Source organism: Branchiostoma floridae, chromosome 1, assembly GCF_000003815.2.
Source record: "Branchiostoma floridae strain S238N-H82 chromosome 1, Bfl_VNyyK, whole genome shotgun sequence".
NCBI lineage: Eukaryota > Metazoa > Chordata > Leptocardii > Amphioxiformes > Branchiostomatidae > Branchiostoma > Branchiostoma floridae.
In genome coordinates, this window is record NC_049979.1 from 28,098,955 (window position 1) to 28,118,815 (window position 19,861).

Genomic DNA, 19,861 nt, shown 5'->3' on the forward strand with positions numbered 1-19,861 from the left:
CTGATTAACAAAGAAATTAAGCATTTAATACCCCAGTATTTGAATAGTTTTGCCCCATTTTTTCTGGGGGTATAGTGTTCATATTGATTAATTGCACCAATATATAGCAGTCTGGTATATCTTAAATCTTACTTAGCTTCTCTAGTTCATTTACACTTGAGAGCTAAAGGACACATTACCACAGTATTGACAGTTTCCAAGATAAATCTTTGACACTGCGGACAGTAAAAACTTTGACAATGGAGAATTTCATATTTGCTGCTAAAGAGTGTTATCACCATTATAACAGATGTTCCAATGGACCCTTCCAGCCGAACGCCAAAAGCCCCGCCCCTTGTTCGATGTCGGGTTCTATTTCAAAACCTCGGTCAAAAACGGCGCGAGTTGCAAAAACATGGCCGCCGCCGCTATTAGGTTGAGGATACTGACTGACTTCGGTTTAGCTTTTGGGGCCTTAAAATCCTCTCAGAACGGGCGACAGAAAAATGCTATGCATTCTTTGTGGAACGCTACATTAACTGGGTACAGTCATTTTAGGAGGGGACGTATATAGTTGCGGTAAGGGCGATATAATTTCAGTCAAAGCGCAGGCGGGAGGCGCTCCATAATATTACCTTGTTAGTGGGCAGGAGTGCCCAGTTTCTGACATGCGGTCGATGCAGGTGTAAAGCTGGGTACGTATATATGTGACAGCTTGTCTACCGCGTTTGTTGCATACATGGCATGTGCACACGTGCTCAGGAGAAAAAACAAATTAAGACAGAAAGCAGCTCGGTCACTCGCGGAGAGGGAGCTTGTACCACGTGTCAAATATAAGACACTACTACAAAGTCCGCTAGTGCGAAGTCCCGTCTCTTCTACGAACATTTCTTTACATGCGCATCCTGTCCAGGAAGAAAGTAATGCTGTGTAGCGCCTACCCTTCCCAAAACAACAATACTCGGTCGGTATAGTCATAAACAAGAAAAGGCATAGCATTTTTCTTTGCCCATTCCTGTCCCACTAGGGCTGTTTTTCACCGAGTATTCGAAATAGAATAGGGGGTTCTATTTGTTCGATATGGCGTTCGGCTGGAAGGGTCCATTGTGTGAGGCATTTGAGTAAACATAATGCTGAAGGTCAATAAGGCTTTGTCCTAGGTGCTGAAATCACTGCAGCTGTGGAGCGATAGTCTTCAAAAGCATGACTACTCATCATCATCATACGGGTGTGCTGGTTGCACGGTTGGACATGACTCTAGTATATATACTAGTACATTTAATTTTCTCATTTTTGTTCTATGATGAGTCTCTACTTCTATCTTGTAGGGTCCAAACATTTCCTGGGTCCTGTGACTGTCCATGGAGACTTGTTTGTGGAGAATGTCAATGAAGTCAACTGGCCTGACTTTGTTGGCAACATCGTCACCATCCATGGAGATGAGGTGGGCTTATGTGTGGCATGTTTTCATTGGTTGATGTGTGGCATGTTTTAGATGGCATGTTCTCATTGTGTAGCATGTTACCATTGGCTGTGCGTAGCCTGTTTTTATTGGTTGATGTGTGGCATATTTTCATTGGTTGATGTATGGTTTGTTTTCATTTGTTGATGTGTGGCCTGATTTTATCAGTTGATGTGTGGCATGTTTTCATTTGTTGATGTGTGGCATATTTTCATTGGTTGATGCGTGTGTGGCATATTTTCATTGATTTATGTGTGAAATACTTTCATCCCAACACATCTCACAAATGGAACTTTCAAACAAAATGCTTGGCAACTTAGAATGCCTACAGCACCAAACTACAACATTTTCTGAGAGACACTCTTTACTCTGTTCTCCAAATTTTAATCTGTTGTCCATGACTTTTGATATGCAAAGGAAAAACATATTATTTTTTCATCAACAGAGCTTTGTCTGTTCCTGCTGCCAATGTTTAGACAAATACAGCATTGCAGCAACATTAATTGAGAATGTATGTGTGGTTTGAATCTAGGAGATCACAGGCAGTAAGACTTTCCTTGGTGAGGTGGTGATGAACAGCACAGTGACTGTACATGGGCATTTGTGGTGTGGAGGGATGGTGGATGGTGTGGATCTCACCTTGATGCAGGAGGAGGCCATTTATCTGGACAGGCAGCAGCAGGTTACAGGTAGACATGCTTATAACTGTACAAACATGGTTGCAGTCTCATTTGTCCAGTGACAAATATTCAAATATGCATAGGCTGAATTTGCATATTCGTGACCGGACAAATGTGACCGTAGCCACAAAAACCTTTATTTTACTCAGTAATGATACTTAAGATATTGCATCGCATTATCATTGCCCATCCTGTTGTAAACCTTGATAGATAATGGCAAGCATTGCTAGTAAGTTGTCATTTTAAGAAAAAGAAGTGATCCAAGCTTCTAACACTGGTTTAACTTTATCGTCAGGATAATCTTTATCCATTTCAACCTATATCAAGCCGACAGACAGTGATTTCAAGTTGCAATATTTCATCTGTGATCAGAGAGAGTGAAGAAGAGAGAGTTAGAAACACTGGTTTTGTTTTGTTACCATGTACTGGTAATGGCAGTTTTACAAAGAGCAAAGGATATATCTAGTGTCCTAACTTGAATCCCTCTCTGTGTAGGCTGTAAAAGTTTCAGCAGTCCTGACGGGTTGGTAGTGGAGGGGAACGTCATCATTCATGGGAATGTCAACAGTATCAGCATGGCAGACGTGGTCATGACATCACGTGAGTATCTGGACTAGTTCTTTGTTTAAGTACCTTTTGATATCCGTTGTCATACCGGTGGGCTGGGAAAATGGTCAATATGTGTTTTGGGACCGGTCCATATACATGTATTATCATGGTATTGTACATGCTTTATATAAAGTTTTATTGCATAGGCTTCCTGCAAATGATTCAAATCCACTTTGTGCATGTGTGCCAATTCTGCTGTTGTCAAAAATTCTGAAACAAGATTTGGACATTGCAATTGCCATTGTTACAATTTTTGGTTTGAGAATACCAAGTTTTCTGGCACTTTTTGCATTTTAATGTGTGTTTTGTTGGGTCTGTATGGCACGAATATGATACAATACGGTGTACAGTAAACACGCTCCTTTGAGTCAAAGAATATGTTGAATAAGTCAAAGTATTGCATTCTATTATGCATTACATTTTATATTGAGTAAAGAATGTGTCACTTACGGTATCCATGGCATTCAATTCAGATTGCCAATCAGAAGGGTTGCATTATGGTTTGCGCCACGGGGACATGATTACTCTCAGTGTAAAACCTGAAGAAAGACATGGATGTTTTTATTTGTTTGGTCAATGTCAATTCAGTCTGTGAAAGTTACTGTAATTCTGACTTACATGTATATTCCCAGGTGCCCAGATGATCACAGGTGAAAAGACTTTCCTGAATGGCATTGAAGTCAAAGGAAATATCCAACTGACTGGTGAGATTGTCAACTATTGATTACACTAACATGAAGTTCTGAGATTGCAAAACAAAAAACAGTACAAAACGTTTGTTGCACTGAACTTCAAATGATAGAAGGAATAATATGCCAATTTATGTGCAGGCCCAGTTAGTAATAAATATGTTAAACTATATTTTTAATATAACAGCTTTTAAAACTTAGTTTATTTACTTTCTAATCAGCATAGTCAATGGCAACAGACACAGCGTACTTACGAATAGTAAGATGAGAGAAAAACCCTTGCCATACAAGGGCATTTTCCTTGTCACGGCACCCCCTGTTGCCTGCCTGCATCACTTGTGAGCTAGAAATGGTGGCAAAAGTTGAAATGGTCTAAATGTTTTACTTCCGTCTGACAGGTCTATTGGATGGAGTTAACCTGGTGGAGGCAGAGGCTGACTCACTCAAGGTGATAATTGACATACATTGTAGGTCAATACTGACTGTCAATCACAATTAGTAGTTCAACCAATGATGGTATAGCAATCATTGGTTAGTCCAATGAGAGAGAGGCTGCATGTCCATCAAGCCTTATTTTTGCATTTTTATGTTTTATTTTGCATTCCTAAATTTTGAAAAATGTAGGAGGGGCTATTGGATCAGTCTTTTTAATTAACGGTTCACCTATGAGAAGAAATTTACTTTGAATTGCCATGGCTTTGTAGTGTAGGCAGCTGGTTGACATACTGAATTGCACCACTAATGTATATATATATCAAGTATTATATATTGAGTTGTACTGTTACAGTAGCTATTAAACAATTCCACATATTCTCTGTATCTGTATCTGTATAGCCGGTATAACCGCCCTTTGGCATAACACACCAGTTTTGACTTCATTGCTGTCTCTATAGTACCAGTAGCTTTAGTATAACAAACAATCTAAAACTTTTGAAGTAGTTGTGACAGTTTTTGCTAGTCTAAGATTTCTTGGTACCCACTGACAATTGTTTTCAATGTATCATGTAATGAAAAGTAGAAAAATATTATGAAAGTTAACAAGTCATGGAGGCAGTGTTGTTCTTATAAAACATCAATTTTTAAAACTGTTTCCAAAGATTTCAGGAAACCAGATTGTGAGAGGCAAGAAAGTATTCTTGTCTGATGTAACTGTAATGGGTGATGTCAGCATGACAGACGGAGTACAGCTGAACGGCCTGGATGTGAGTGAGATGGTTGTAACGCTGAACACTGACCAAAACATTCTGGCATCCAAGTCATTTCATGGCGAGGTCATCATTCAGGGAGACGTCGTTGTTAATGGTAAATTTGTTGATCTATTTTCACTAACCTAAACAATATTTTGACTTCACTCTTTATCCATTCACTAACCTAAAAAAGTCTTTTCACTTCACTCTTTATCCATTCACTAACCTAAACAATCTTTTGACTTCACTCTTTATCCATACTGCATTGTGCTGTGATTTCTTGTCCCTGTTGTTTTTCTCTGTCCTTGGTACTGACTATTTCCCTTTACCCTAGTGCTGGCTGTGCTCTCTGTCCCTAGTGCTGACTGTGTTTCCCTGTCCCTGGTACTGACTGTGTTTCCCTGTCCCTGGTACTGACTGTGTTTCCCTGTCCCTGGTGCTGACTGTGTTTCCCTATCCCTGGTGCTGACTGTGTTTCCCTGTCCCTGGTGCTGACTGTGTTTCCCTATCCCTGGTGCTGACTGTGTTTCCCTTTCCCTGGTGCTGACTGTGTTTCCCTTTCCCTGGTGCTGACTGTATTTCTCTGTCCCTGGTGCTGAGTTTTTTCTCTGTCCCCGGTGCTGACTGTGTTTCCCTATCCTTAGAGTTGACTGTGTTTCCCTGTCCCTGGTGCTGACTGTGTTTCCCTGTCCTCGGTGCTGACTGTGTTTCTCTGACCCTAGTACTGACTGTGTTTCCATTTCCCAGGTACTGACTGTGTTTCCCTGTCCCTGTTGCTGACTGTGTTTCCCTATCCCTGGTGCTGACTGTGTTTCCCTATCCCTGGTGCTGACTGTGTTTCCCTGTCCCTGGTACTATATTTCCCTGTTCTTGGTGCTGACTGTGTTGTGTTTCTCTGTCCCTAGTGCTGACCATGTTTCCCTGTCCCTGGTGCTGACTGTGTTTCTCTGTCCCTGGTACTGATTGTGTTTCCCTGTCCCTGGTGCTGACTGTGTTTCCCTGTCCCTGGTGCTGACTGTGTTTCCCTGTCCCTGGTGCTGACTGTGTTTCCCTGTCCCTGGTGCTGACTGTGTTTCCCTATCCCTGGTGCTGACTGTGTTTCCCTATCCCTGGTGCTGACTGTGTTTCCCTGTCCCTGGTACTATATTTCCCTGTTCTTGGTGCTGACTGTGTTGTGTTTCTCTGTCCCTAGTGCTGACCATGTTTCCCTGTCCCTGGTGCTGACTGTGTTTCTCTGTCCCTGGTACTGATTGTGTTTCCCTGTCCCTGGTGCTGACTGTGTTTCCCTATCCCTGGTGCTGACTGTGTTTCCCTGTCCCTGGTGCTGACTGTGTTTCTCTGTCCCTGGTACTGACCGTGTTTCCATTTCCCAGGTACTGACTGTGTTTCCCTGTCCCTGTTGCTGACTGTGTTTCCCTATCCCTGGTGCTGACTGTGTTTCCCTATCCCTGGTGCTGATTGTGTTTCCCTATCCCTGGTGCTGACTGTGTTTCCCTGTCCCTGGTGCTGACTGTGATTCCCTATCCCTGGTGCTGACTGTGTTTCCCTGTCCCTGGTACTATATTTCCCTGTTCTTGGTGCTGACTGTGTTGTGTTTCTCTGTCCCTAGTGCTGACCATGTTTCCCTGTCCCTGGTGCTGACTGTGCTTCCTTGTCTCTGTTGTTGACTGTGTTTCCTTGTCTCACACAAACTGATTGTATCCAACTTAATGCAGGTATGGTCGCTGAGCGGGATCTAGTCAACTTGATGACTGATCCAAGGCTGTCATCTGACCGGACAATCTACGGAAATGTCGTCTTCTTCAGGGACGTGGTGTTCCAGCAAGAGGCATTCATCAATGGCACTGTGAATGGGATCGATCTGAAGACAGTGACTCAGGACCAACAAACTTGTTACAATGTAAGTATTGTTGTGTCCGTACATTACAATATAATGGTTAGTTCCCATGTAGAAGGTGTGGTCATGTGGCATAACAGCAGAGTATTCAGGTCAGAACGCGTACTGTAAATGCATTTAAGTTCGCAGAGATTTAATTTCGCGGTAGCGGGAAAATGGAGTTATCCCGGTGATTTTAAGTTCGCGGTAGCACCATGCACTGTAGTCTCTTACTGTTATGGGAAAATGTCTGCGGTGGTTTTAGATTTACTGTAAAGCGGCCACCGTGAACATTAAACCATCAAGAAAGTTTCTGCATTTACAGTAGGTTGTGTGTTCGAATCCTGTCATGCTACTGCTCTTGTGCCCTTGGCAAAGGCACTTAGCATGACTTTCTTCACTTCACTCATGTGGAAATGAGCAGCTTAGGTCAGAGATGTAGTGGTTAAAGAGACCATAATTTAAACCAGGGACAGCAATTAAACAAAGGCTGGTTCAAATTTGAATTCATTGAGAAGAATACTGATCATTGAGAGGTTGAAAAGTGTATAGTTTTAGTTGTACATGTACAAGTATGAAAGTAACAAACGGTGCATATATTTCCAGACTGTCCAGTACCAGACAAAGGAACTGCAAGATAAGGTGCTACAACAATGTCAAGACATCAGCTCGCTACAGTACAAAGCAAAAGGTATGGAAGTAGAACATGAGATTGAATTTTGTGAGAAACAATTCATATGTTTTCATGTAATCTAAAGTTTGGGATGTCCCTAAAGCTCAGCTGGTAGCAGCATCACAGTTGAGCTCCTGGTTCCAATTTGTTGGTACCTGCGAGGCCAGGTTCAAATCCTAGATAGGGCATCTTGGTTGTTGCCTGCAGCTGTATTTCAGAAGGGACGGGAATTGGGTGTCACATGAGCAAGGTGGTGCCTCAAACACATTAAAGTGGAAGGGCTACCAACCCTTCCTTGTATAGATATACCCTGCTACTGAACAGCAAAGAACTTGAGGCCCTATGTGCCACTAGACAGGATTGGTCTGTAGATGTGGTAATATTTGAAGAAAAAAAAAGGAAAGTGATCTTGACCAGTTTTAGCTCACTGAAGAGCTAGTCTTCCACTGGTAGTGACAGAGAGGACAGATGCTATGTACAGTATTTACAGGTTCATTGAACCTAGGAAATTCCCCTAGCTCTTTACGATGACCATAATAAACAGTGGACCACAGCTTAATATCCCATTCTAAAGACTGCAATCCTTTCCAGTAGCGTGCATGTTGGGTGAGGGACACAACCAGAATCGCAGCGTCTAGTTCCAGAGGCAGAGTCGCTAACCACTGGACTATGCACGCTATCATATTGGATCCATGGCTGTCATGACCATAGCTGTAACTGTTGAATGAAGTATGTTACAGTGTACTAACCCCTATAATTTTTCCGTCCCAATAGATGCCATGGAAGCCATTCACCACTTTGTGTTGGCCCAGTCATTCCCTCTCACTGCTGCCAGAAGCTTCCACTCCTTTCACATGGAGGGTGAGACATGGCTGGCTGCAGCTAACCTCAGGGATGACAGTAGCTTCTGTACCTCCTCCCCACTCTACACATGGGATGTGGGAACTAGTCAGTTCATTCCAGCAGGCAAGTCTTACCCTTGATAAGTGTGTTTTTGTCTACGATGTCAATGTGTTTGTCAACCTTCTACTATTTATTGATGTATATAACACTCAAACCATCATGTGCAGGTATATAAAACGCTGTCCCCCTAATTTGGATAAAACAACAAAAACTACTGACGATGCATTAAAAAGCAAGTGAATCAAAAGAGAAGCTCAAAATTTGTTCTGTTGACTTCTATAGACCAATTATAGCACAATGTAAGAAAGAGTTCTGTTGTAGCTTTTTTGTGACCTTTGGGACTGTAATCATGTGACTGTTTCTCACAGCTGTTGTAATGTTTCTGTCATTTTTTCTGACATGTTTTGTACACAACTCTGTGTAGTAAGGAATGTTGGTGACAATACGCCTGTCAGACAAATACTGTAAATGCATTTAAATTTGCAGGGATTTAATTTCGTGGTAGCAGGAAAAAGACTGTTTGCTGTGGTTTTAAGTTTGTGGTGGCACCATGTACTATAGTCTCTAATTGCCATGGAAAAATGTTTGCGGTGGTTTTAAGTTCATGGTGAATTTGCAAAAACCGCAAATATAAAACCACCGCGAAAGTTTATGCGTTTACAGTAGCTAATTGTTGATTGTCTCATACATGTCATCCATCTCTTGACAGACATTAAGATTACAAATGGAGCCAGAGCTTGGCACTATTTCAACATCACTGAGGGACACCACACTCGTCATTTCCTGGTGATTGCCAATCAAGCTCTACAAAGTTGCCCTGAGAGTAAGTAAAACCATTTCGCTGTGGGGAAGCCAAAGTAAAGGCTTTTTTTATATTGAAAGAAAGTGTGCATGTCCAACTGCACACAAGTTAGAGAAACAAATTCAAGTTTCTTGTCATTTCCTATAAGTTCATGACATCCATACAAAGTATAATTCTAGAAACCAGGAAGAGTCCTAACAACAACAACAAGCTTTATTGACACAACAAAAAGTACAGTGACTTTTGTATGCTCAACAATACACTACAAACTAGGAATACAGAGTAAATATTAGTCAGAATTCTACTAATTGATGTATGACATTAAAAACAGGGGAGCTAAATGTGAATGCCATTATCTTTTCTAATTACAAAGCAATCTTACCTATCATAGCATTATGAGAGCTGTAGGATATAAAGATATAGTCTTGTATTGAGTATCATGAAAGCTGTATTGTATGCTTTAAAGTGCCTTATCTGAGAAATAAAGAGGATTTCCTTGCTGCAATTAAACAAGTATAGAAATATCTAACAATTTGATTCTGGGCCAGTGAAAAGTTGATGTGGACATTTGTAGGGCAAGTTCATTTTCAACATGCTTAACCCTGCAGTGTGACATGTTTCATTTCTCCAGGCCTCCCAGCAGATGTATCCCAGCTCTTTGAATACAATGCGGAGATCAAATCCTTCACCCTCTACCAGAGCCTGCCTACACATGGGGCCAAGGACTTCGTGTCCTTCAGGCTGGGGACCGATACCTACCTGGCAGTGGCTAATAGTGAGGATGTCGAGGGTGAGGGGACGTCAACCATCTTCAGGTTCAACCAAGAGGATCGACAGTTTCAACCACACTGGAACATTCCAACTGCAGGTAGGATTTTTTTTATACAAGTGACAGTCACCTATATTCACTGCAGAATGTAGATGGCAAAAAATTTTGGAAACCAATAAACAAGTATATGTGAAAGAATAGAAAAGAAGAATGTAATGATTGCCATATGCTACCCTGTGTGTTTCAGCATTTGCTCAATCTTTCTGACCAATTAGATTTCATACTGAATGCAACTTTTTGGGGCCAAGCTTTTTTATTTATAGGCATGCATACATTAGTTTTGGGATCCCCAGGGTAGTCATCCACATAATCAACATCGCCTTATTTCCACTTTCCATATGTTTAGTACCTGCATCAACCAACCTGTTGTTAACTGCATTAATGTTCCAGAGGCAGTATCTGTGGATGCGTTTGAGTACAATGGTACACAGTTCCTGGTGTATGCCAACAGTAAGCTGTTTTGTGAGTTGCAGACACAAGTCTTTGTGTCCAATGATGAAGAGGTAAGCAAATCTGTTCATAATGTATATATTAACATTTTACTCCCCATATGGATTTTGACCAAACAGTTATCCTGAAGGTATCATTGTGTATATTTTTGGCTGTAACTAAATGATGGGAAATTTAGTAGTATGCAGTTTAATGTGGGAAATATTCTGAGTTTGACTGGAAACTTACTGTAGGCTTCATAGAGTTGTTATATGGAATCAAAAGAAAAGAGCAGAAGATGTCATAACAACAAGTGGAAAATGTGTGATAACTCTAACTTCAGTACCAAGGAAAGAAATAACTGAACTATGTTTCACTTCCTCCTTTTCAGCCCGGAATTAGATACAAGATAACTATTGGACATTGAAGTGTTGCTGCTGAACTAAAAACCAATTAATTTTCATCAGAAAGAAATTTTAAAGTGATCACGCCTAACGTTTTGCCAATTTCGATTTTTTTTTAGATTTTGAAAAACTTTGTCATTTCAGGAAACCAATTGGAGATGTGGTTGAGATAAATGCTTTATGTAACTTTTGTGTTGCAGAGCCAGTTCCAGGCCTTACAGATCATTCCCTCCAGCAGTGCATCTGATGTGACCCATTTTTTTCTGGGCGGCCTGCCCCATCTGGTGGTGGCTGACATGTATGAAGTAGGGCTGGCTGGCATCAACAACTACAAAATGCACATCAAGGTAGCCACTTATATATTGCATCAGATCATACCCATTCAGTCTGTAGCTTCTCGGATTATCCTGACAAGAAATATCAACCTGAAAACTGATGGAAAAGTTTACACAATTCCTCACTGATCTTTACTCAAAATACATTTTGTTTCTGTAAGAGAACTAGAAAGGCCGACATTTGCTTGAGAGCAAATACAGCATATTTCAGCCATCTCCCTCATGAAACAATAGGCCTTGAGGTCGTTGACCCCTTTGGCCATTGGAAAATGACCAAAAAAATCCCAAATATATCATTTTAAAGTAGTCCATGCCAAAAATTATACATGGGTCATTTGAATAGATATCTAGAGCACCCCTTTACCAATTTACGGGTCATTAGGTTGTAAATCGAGGGAACAGGAGCCAAAAATGTCCAAATTTTGTCAAAAAATTGCCATAAAATCGCAAAATTAAGCATTTTGTTGTACCGTATGGGAAAACTTTTATTGAATTTATGTGCACATAATTGAAGGGCACTTTTATACCAACTTTCAGATCATTTGATTGTAAAACGAGGCTACAGGAGCCAAAAATGTCCTTTTTTGGTAAAAAAATGGCCAAAAATCGCAAAATTAAGTATTTTGTTGTACCGTATGGGAAAACTTTTATTTAATTTATGTGCACATAATTAAAGGGCACTTTTATGCCAAATTTCAGATCATTTGGTTGTAAAACGAGGCTACAGGAGCCAAAAATGTCCTTTTTTTGGTCAAAAAATGGCCAAAAATCGCAAAATTAAGCATTTTGTTGTACCGTATGGGAAAACTTTTATTGAATTTATGTGCACATAATTGAAGGGCACTTTTATACCAAATTTCAGATCATTTGGTTGTAAAACGAGGCTACAGGAGCCACAAATGTTCTTTTTTGGTCAAAAAATGGCCAAAAATCGCAAAATTAAGCATTTTGTTGTACCGTATGCCAAAACTGTAATTGAATCTAGGTGAGCATATGATCAAGGCACCTCTGTACCAAATTTCATGTCATTCGGCTGTAATACCAGGGTACAGGAGCCCAAAATATACATAAAAATTGACAAAAACCTCAATAAAATCATTTCAAAGGCAGATATGAGAAAAATGAAAAAAACGCCTGAGGGTATTGGCTTACTCTACCTTTGTGCCAAATTTCAAGTCAATCGGTTAAAAAATGGCGGAGTTGATTCGATTTGAAGATTTGACAGGAGAAAGAAAGAAAGAAGAAAGAAAGAAACACTAGAAAGGCCAAAATGGCCAAAAACCCTAAAATAACTAATTTTTGAAGTGATCTATGAAGAAAGTGTTGATGGTTTTCTGTGCTCATATGTCTAATGCACCTCTGTACCAAATTTCAGGTCATCAGCTTGTAATACCAGGGCACAGGGCCCCAAAATATACATATTTTGTCTAAAAATGACCAAAAACCCTAAATATCATAAATTCTAAGGCCTCTATCAAGAAAGTGAAAAAAACGTCTGGGGGTATTTGCAATTTCTACCACCCTGCCAAATTTCAGCTCATTTGGTCTAAAAATGAAAAAATTGAATCCATTTGAAGTATAGTAAATTTGAAATAACAATATATTGCAATCCCATACTATGTATGGATTGCAATATAACTAGAAAGGCCGACATTTGCTTAGGAGCAAATACAGCATATTGCAATCCATCTTCATCCTTGAAAAAATCCCCAAATTCAACAATTTGAAGTCATGTTTGCTCAATGGGAAAATGAAGTACTGTGGGCACTTGTCCTACACACCTTCATGCCGAATTCTAGGTCATTTGGTTTCAATATAAGGGCATAGGAGCCAAAAATATACATTTTTTTAGTTAAAAATGGCAAAAAATCCCAAAATGACTCATTTTATAAGTGCTCTATGAAGAAAGTGTTGATGGGATCCTGTTGTCATATGTCCAATTTACCTTTCTGCCAAATTTCAGGTGATTTGGTTTACATACAAGGGCAAAGAAGCCAAAAATATACATTTTTAGTCAAAAATGGCTGAAAACCCCAAAATAACTAATTTTTGAAGTCATCTATGAAGAAAGTGTCAATGGGGTCCTGTGAGCATATGTTCAATGCACCTCTGTACCAAATTTCAGGTCATTAGGTTTTCATACAAGGGTATAGGAGCCAAAAATATACATTTTTTGTCAAAAATGGCCAAAAAGCCTAAAATAACTCATTTTTGGAGTAAACAATGAATAAAGCATTGATGGAGTTCTGTGGTCATATGTCAAACGCACCTATGTACCAAATTTCATGTCATTTGGTTTTAATACAAGGGCATAGGAGCCAAAAATATACATTTTTAGTCAAAAATGGCCAAAAACCCTAAAATAACTCATTTTTTAAGCGATCTATGAAGAAAGTGTTGATGGTTTTCTGTGCTCATATGTTTAATGCACCTCTGTACCAAATTTCAGGTCATTAGCTTGTAATACCAGGGCACAGGGGCCCAAAATATACATATTTTATCTAAAAATGACCAAAAACCCTAAATATCATAAATTCTAAGGCCTCTATCAAGAAAGTGAAAAAAACGCCTGGGGGTATTTGCTACTTCTACCACCCTGCCAAATTTCAGCTCATTTGGCCCAAAAATGAAAAAGTTGAATCCATTTGAAGATTTGACAGGAGGAGAACGAAAGGAAAAACAATATATTGCAATCCCATACTATGTATGGATTGCAATATAATTACGAATACAATATATTTCACCATACCTATGGTATGGCTGAAATATAAATATTCTTTGTAGAGGAAAGAAATAGAAAATTTTAAGTGGTGTACACTGTACATGTACATCACTACCTTCAAGCTGCTTTATTCAGTTTCTGGCAGTGAACATACAAAAGGTACTACTGTAAATGCAGAAATGTTCGCAGTGGTTTTTTGTTCACATTTTTTGCGGTGGCCACTTCAACACATACTTAAATCCAATGGGTATATGGCGCTAAAGCCTGAACTTATAACCACTGCAAAAACTCTATTTTCCAGCTACTGCAAAATTAAATCCACACAAACTTATTAAATGCATTTACAGTATTAGCCATATCCTACATGTAGTTTTCCTCCTAGACCTCTGGCTTTATCTCAACCTTGCTAAATTGACATTTTGACATTCCATTGTTTTCTCATTGATGAATTCAGAACTGTAGTTATACTGAATATTGGGTATGAAAGAATTCTAAAAATGATTTTGTGATGGATGACATCATCAAATTTCATTGCTCAAGTAAAGTTTGCAAATTTATTTGTGAGAAATAATGAAAAGTCGAAATGCCCGTTTAGCCAGTGAGGAAACTGTTGGAGCTCCAAGGAAATGCACTGATGTGGTCTTTTCACATAAGAAATAAAACTTTTTAGGAAATGTATTGATAATATCTAAACAAGTGATAAATTTTGTGTTCTCACAACTTCAATGTTGATAAGAAGTACTGAATATGATCTTCCAACTGTCCTTTTCTTTTTCTTTAGGTGTATAGATGGTCTCAATATAGGTTGGAGTTTGTGTGGACTCAGACTATGCACTTTGAGGCAGCCTCAGATGTGGCCGTCTTTCAGAGGAAGAATGACGTCTACTTGGCTGCTGTCAGCCTCAACACTGCAGTCACCGTGTACAGGCACCAAGGTAATACAGATAGGCACTCTGATATAGTAAATGGTAAAGCACATGAAGCAGGTGGTGTGGCATCAGTGTGGCGTAACAGTGCGTTGGGCTCAGAACCAATATTTTAAAGGCATGACCCGACGTTGTGCCATATTGAAATGAACTTTGCACAACTTTCCTCACTTCAGACAAAAAATGTTACAGTCTATTAAATGCAAATCTGATACTATGTTACCACCTACCAAGACAGAAATGTTCAATATGTTACTATCATGTCCTGCTGATATATCTGCCTATGTCGGTCAATTTATATATAACTCATTTAAAAAACGTGACAATATTATACTATCATGAACCAGCACATAATGATAGCCAGATTGTAAATATTATATACCATGTGTAAAATAGATTAGTCTCTTAGATTTTTAGATACTAGTAATTCATGTAGTGTTCTGTTCTGTATGTATTGTATGTACAAGTTACCAAACACTGTATCCTCTACAGTTGTCGTGCAATAAAGTTCTTCTTCTTCTTCTTCACCTAGGTGTAAAAATGGGCAGGTACAGATGTTGGATATACACATGGAAATCGAATTGAAAATTGACATCTAAATTTAGAAAGAAGCCACAGGTATCTGTAATTCAGGAGAGCAAGTTGAGCACACACCTCAGGTTAAAGCTCCATTGCCTATGTTTTTTTTCCTTCTCTCTCACCTTAAATTATTGGGCATTACCTGCAAAGTTATAATCACAAATTTTATCTTTAAAGACTTTCTAACCATGCCCAGGTTTCTTGGTGAGTATACAAAATCATTGATCACCCCTCATACATTTTTCCTTTCACAATATACCATATACATTTATGTGTCAGTAAAACAATTGTGAAGGTACTCAATTGTCTACTCCTTTTGTTGTCCCTTCCCAGGTGTGAGTGGTTTCCTCCCAGTAGTGACCATTCCAGCCCACGGTGCACGTGGTGTCCAGCCACTGTCCATCGGCAGCCAGCTGTTTCTTGCCGTTGCTCAGGACCCACTGGACACCAGAGCTAAAGGGCAGGATTCCACACTCTTTAAGGCAGTCATGACTGGTAATGACAATTTTTTGTCTCCCTGGAAATCTAATGTGAACTTTCTTGAAGAACTCCTTTCTTGAGAATTCACTGTCAACTAGGGATGTGTAACGTTATAGAAAATTCAGCTACAGGTACAGTCCAGGTTTAGAGATCAGGTCAAGGTGTGGACCTGAACCTAATTTTTTGTGAATGGGTGATACTGAAAACAATTGTCCATTTTGCTACAAAGGAATCTCTTTGGTGGAGTATCCTATCTTCACATAATGCTACCTGCCTCTGCTAACTTAGATCAAGTTTCGTCGTATCCATCGTCGTATCCATTTTTTATTATACTGCTGCTGGGATCCCTGTCACAGGGGTAGGCAGCAGTCGGATAGTCTTCACACTGTGCTTCCATGCGGCTGGTCTGTCCAGTAAGTCCAGCTCTGGGCCTCAACTTCATGGTTTGCCTCGATGGCCGGACCCTACCTTCTGCACCCGCAAGTCAGCGAAGCCCGAGACACTACCGGCTGCTCGTCGGTGACTGCTACCGGCACTGCCTGTGCCTTTATCTGTATGAAGAACTTTCCATTTCGGTTTGGATAGGGTTTTTTACGGTCGGATATCCTTCCTGACGCCAACCTGTAACCGCACTAACTGGGCTATCACATTCATCCATCACACCAGTCTGTCAGTTTTTCGCCAGCTGCCGCGATGAAGCTACCCCAGGTCAGGTAGGAGCTTTGTATCGGGGAGCTCGTCCCTTAGACAGGCTGCTTCCACTCCAGCTGATGACCCGTCTGGCCAACTCGGTAACCCTGAGTGGGGGGAGGGGTCGTGGGCTACCAAGTTTAAGTGTAGAAACTTGGTACAAATGACTAGAAACTCTCCTTTACTTCGCTTGTTCTTTTCTTGGACCAATAGGCCTCAAAAACATATGAACGCCTGTCGCCATAGTGCAGATATAATCTGTTCATCGGTCCAGGGTCGTTTTTTTTCTGAACCCGTCCAACAACAAAAAAACGTTTTTGTACCGGTACACCGTATATGATGATGTCTTTCTCATGTGTTTTTGTTGGTATCTTTGAAACATACCAACTTAAGAAGAAATATACTAGATATTAATACAATCCATCTAATGCTTGTAACTCCATCTCTACAGGAGCCACGGTGGAGTCTGTTGGCAGCATGCAGTGTGACACCAGCTGGGTGAATGGCATTGTGGGACAGCTACCAGATCAGGACTGATGAGATTAGCTTCAGTCTCAAAGTCTCTTTAGTAGAATAAAATGATAGTCTTTCCTATGATCTAATATTATATATTGTAAATTATTGTTATCATATACATGTATTCTATTATCCTGCTGCCAAACCACACAGAAAGTTACAGTATCCAATTGCCTTACTTTGTCCAAAGTGGTGGTCAACTCAAATAAATTACTTCATCACGAAGAAAAAAATATTGAACTAACATTATATATTTGTAAGAAACAGCTACCTTAGCAGGGATAACATACCAAGTGTGAATAAATCATTGCAGATATAAATTATCATTATAAATGTATATCTGTTGTATGTCATATGAGAATGAAATAAAAGAAAACATGAGAGCTCACAACGTCTCCCTCTCTGTTATGTTATACTAAGGTAGTCTGAGATAAATGGAATTTTGGGTGATTACTCTGTGTTCGTCCTGCCAGGAGGGTTTCCCATAGTATTGTTCTATGATAAACTTTTCTACAAAATGTTAATGATACAACTATTGTTAAGTGGAATCCCGATCGACCAAGGACGCCACCAGGTCACGTAGCCAGATGCGACCTGACAATTTTTTTGCCCCTAGGAAAGCCTTATAATGCTCCACTTTCACTCTCTAAAACTCTGCTGCATGGAAGAGGAAAGCCCAACTTCAACTCCATTGCCTCTGCACGGTCACTACACTCCAGAACAGAATTCCCCCTACAAATCTGCAATTGTTTTCTGGAAAAAATCCTTTATCATTGATACTTCAGTGACAAGTTGATAGTGTTTGACCTCATGCCTTTCTGCGGAACTGCAGTATATTTCAATGAGATTTTCACAACTGCTGAAGGAGTTATGAATTCATATTTCCTGTCTCTTGGTACCTTAATCAGATTTGAATAAAAAATCAATGAACAATTATTGCAACCAAATATATTTGAAAGTTTCTTACAAAGATCAAATCCTATACCGTGAACCTGGTCCCATATACATGTTCATGTCGCATAGCTTGATTACCAGACTTGTTAGCTTTAGTCTCTTCATACAACATTGCTTCAGGGTGGAAAAGTGGAAAAACCAGTTCCCGCATGGGTACAGTACATATGAAAGCCCATACATGTAGCTATAAATTACAATACCATGTGAAGCCTACATTCAATCTGAGGGAGCTAACAATGCTGGCAACAACTACAGGCTTATGTTTCATAAAGTGTGTTTTCAGTTCATATGTTATTCCAACAACACATACATGGATTGTTACACAGTATTAGTTTCAACCAGCCAGTAGTTACATTTTGTATATATATCCTCTTACCATTATCAATATGTAAGCAGTAAAGTGCTGTAAGATAATTCAAGCAGTAACCATTACCTTACATTACTGTATAACTGTATCTATTCATAAGTACACATACAGGGAAACAGCTTGAGCCTTTAGTGTGCGAAATTTAACCATTTAAAGCTATATCATTGTCAATTTGCCACTGTTACAATCTGATCTTGTGGTCCAAACTTGTCATCAAAAGACTAGAAAACAACCAGCCAGAAAGCATGGTTGCAGTATTGCAGCATTATAGAATAGTAAGTCCTTGGACTGGAACTGATCTAGACTAGTTCCCGACGGCCAGCAGGCTACATCCCCTAGTGTCGTCATCCCAACAGCATCAGGTCAGCTCCCAGTGTGCGTGGTTCTCATCAACTCTAGCCTTCAGTACAAGTCATAGTTTACCATGCTGTAGTTAGGAAGAAGAAAAGGAACCATTGAAAAACACAATAAAGGTACTATGTAACATTTGCAAGAAAATATGGTTTTGCCCGAGACTGGCCGGCCAAAGAGAAAGAGAAGGTTAAGCTCAACAAACTACTGGCTCTCGATTTAGTCTTTACTCAAAGTACAGTAAGACATATGGTAACCAGCTCTGTCCTGCCACTTGCTACATAATTCAATCAAGCATCACAGAGTATCTGCTACTATAATAAAGGGAACCATAATGGCAGCTGTCTGGTCCATGTCATCAACCTTATTTGTTTGCAGAGGAAGAAGACAAAACAATATCTAATAGATATAACGTTACTTCCTTGAAGGTAAACATTTTAAAAGAACTTAATTGAAGAACCTGAACCCATTTATATGTAAGTAAACTTCAAAATGAATAGGGGCAACACAGTCTGCTTGTATGAAAATCTGATTCATATCAAAACTGCATTGCACTAGTACAGGTTACTATTGGCTACTTTAAAAAAAAAACAGACAAAAGAAATAAAATTTAAAAAAAAATAGCCAAGACAAATAGCATGCAGGATGCAGGCTAATATTTTCCTTTGGAAGTTAATGCTATACTCTTTATACGCAAATTGGTCAGAAGGGTGGCCTGGTAGCCCTGACTGGTCCGGCAGCCTTACTAGCCAGCCCAGGTCCAGGTTTTCCGTAAACCCGCACAGGGCCGCCATGTCTACATGTCTGGACATATTTTTCACTTCGTCACGCGTCACCAATTGCCCTGACAAACAAAGGTAATATCTTCACCTTCCGTCGTCCGTCACTTCTTTCTGCTCAGTCTCCTGTTCTTCTCGGTGTTCTGCATCTTCGTCACAACCTTGCGGACGTGGCCGTTGGGGTCGTGGCGGTTGGTGCGCGTCTCGGCCTCGCGGCGGGTGCGCCCCTTTCCCGAGGAATGGCCGAACAGCTTCTCGTAGTCGTCGAAGTTGTAGTACTCGTACTCGTCGAAGAAGTACTCAGCCGCAGCTGCAGCATTTCTGTTGTCGTTATCTGCCTTCATGGCTCTCCAAACTACACAGATAGATTGCAAGATAACAAAATATACGCCCGACTTCTTGCACTGCCTCTCGCAGCTCAGCTCAGCTCCAAAACAACAGCTAGCAGCTCGAGCCTCGACTAGCTATATCTAACCATAACACGGTGACGTCACCACTAAAATTTGCATACAGGAAAAATACGCGGTCCCTGCAAAATTAAAACAGATTGTGAATATAGTTCCCAAACCTAAAGAATAATTCGTTTTTGTTCATCCCATACAATATAGTGGCTCTGATACAATGAATTTGAAGAAAATAA

The 19,861-nt window shown here is 40.1% G+C and overlaps 2 protein-coding genes across 2 annotated transcripts in view; both read left to right on the plus strand.

The window, feature by feature from the left end:
* The window catches only part of LOC118420096, a 33,553-nt gene extending 28,297 nt beyond the window's left edge, over positions 1-5,256 (plus strand). The window contains exons 32-38 of the mRNA XM_035826835.1: positions 1,308-1,423; positions 1,974-2,130; positions 2,617-2,721; positions 3,363-3,434; positions 3,818-3,867; positions 4,517-4,621; positions 5,251-5,256. Of these exons, the coding sequence (XP_035682728.1) occupies positions 1,308-1,423; positions 1,974-2,130; positions 2,617-2,721; positions 3,363-3,434; positions 3,818-3,867; positions 4,517-4,621; positions 5,251-5,256 (611 nt within the window). The remainder of the gene's footprint in view (positions 1-1,307; positions 1,424-1,973; positions 2,131-2,616; positions 2,722-3,362; positions 3,435-3,817; positions 3,868-4,516; positions 4,622-5,250) is intronic.
* A 1,041-nt stretch (positions 5,257-6,297) lies between these two features.
* On the plus strand, positions 6,298-18,328 carry LOC118420191 (thrombospondin-type laminin G domain and EAR repeat-containing protein-like). The gene is made up of 10 exons (XM_035826942.1): positions 6,298-6,506; positions 7,089-7,173; positions 7,930-8,121; positions 8,768-8,881; positions 9,492-9,728; positions 10,080-10,192; positions 10,723-10,869; positions 14,361-14,514; positions 15,418-15,579; positions 16,706-18,328. The coding sequence occupies exons 1-10, from the start codon at positions 6,324-6,326 to the stop codon at positions 16,789-16,791; spliced, it is 1,473 nt and encodes a 490-aa protein (XP_035682835.1). The 5' UTR covers positions 6,298-6,323; the 3' UTR covers positions 16,792-18,328.
* The last annotated feature ends 1,533 nt before the right edge of the window (positions 18,329-19,861 follow it).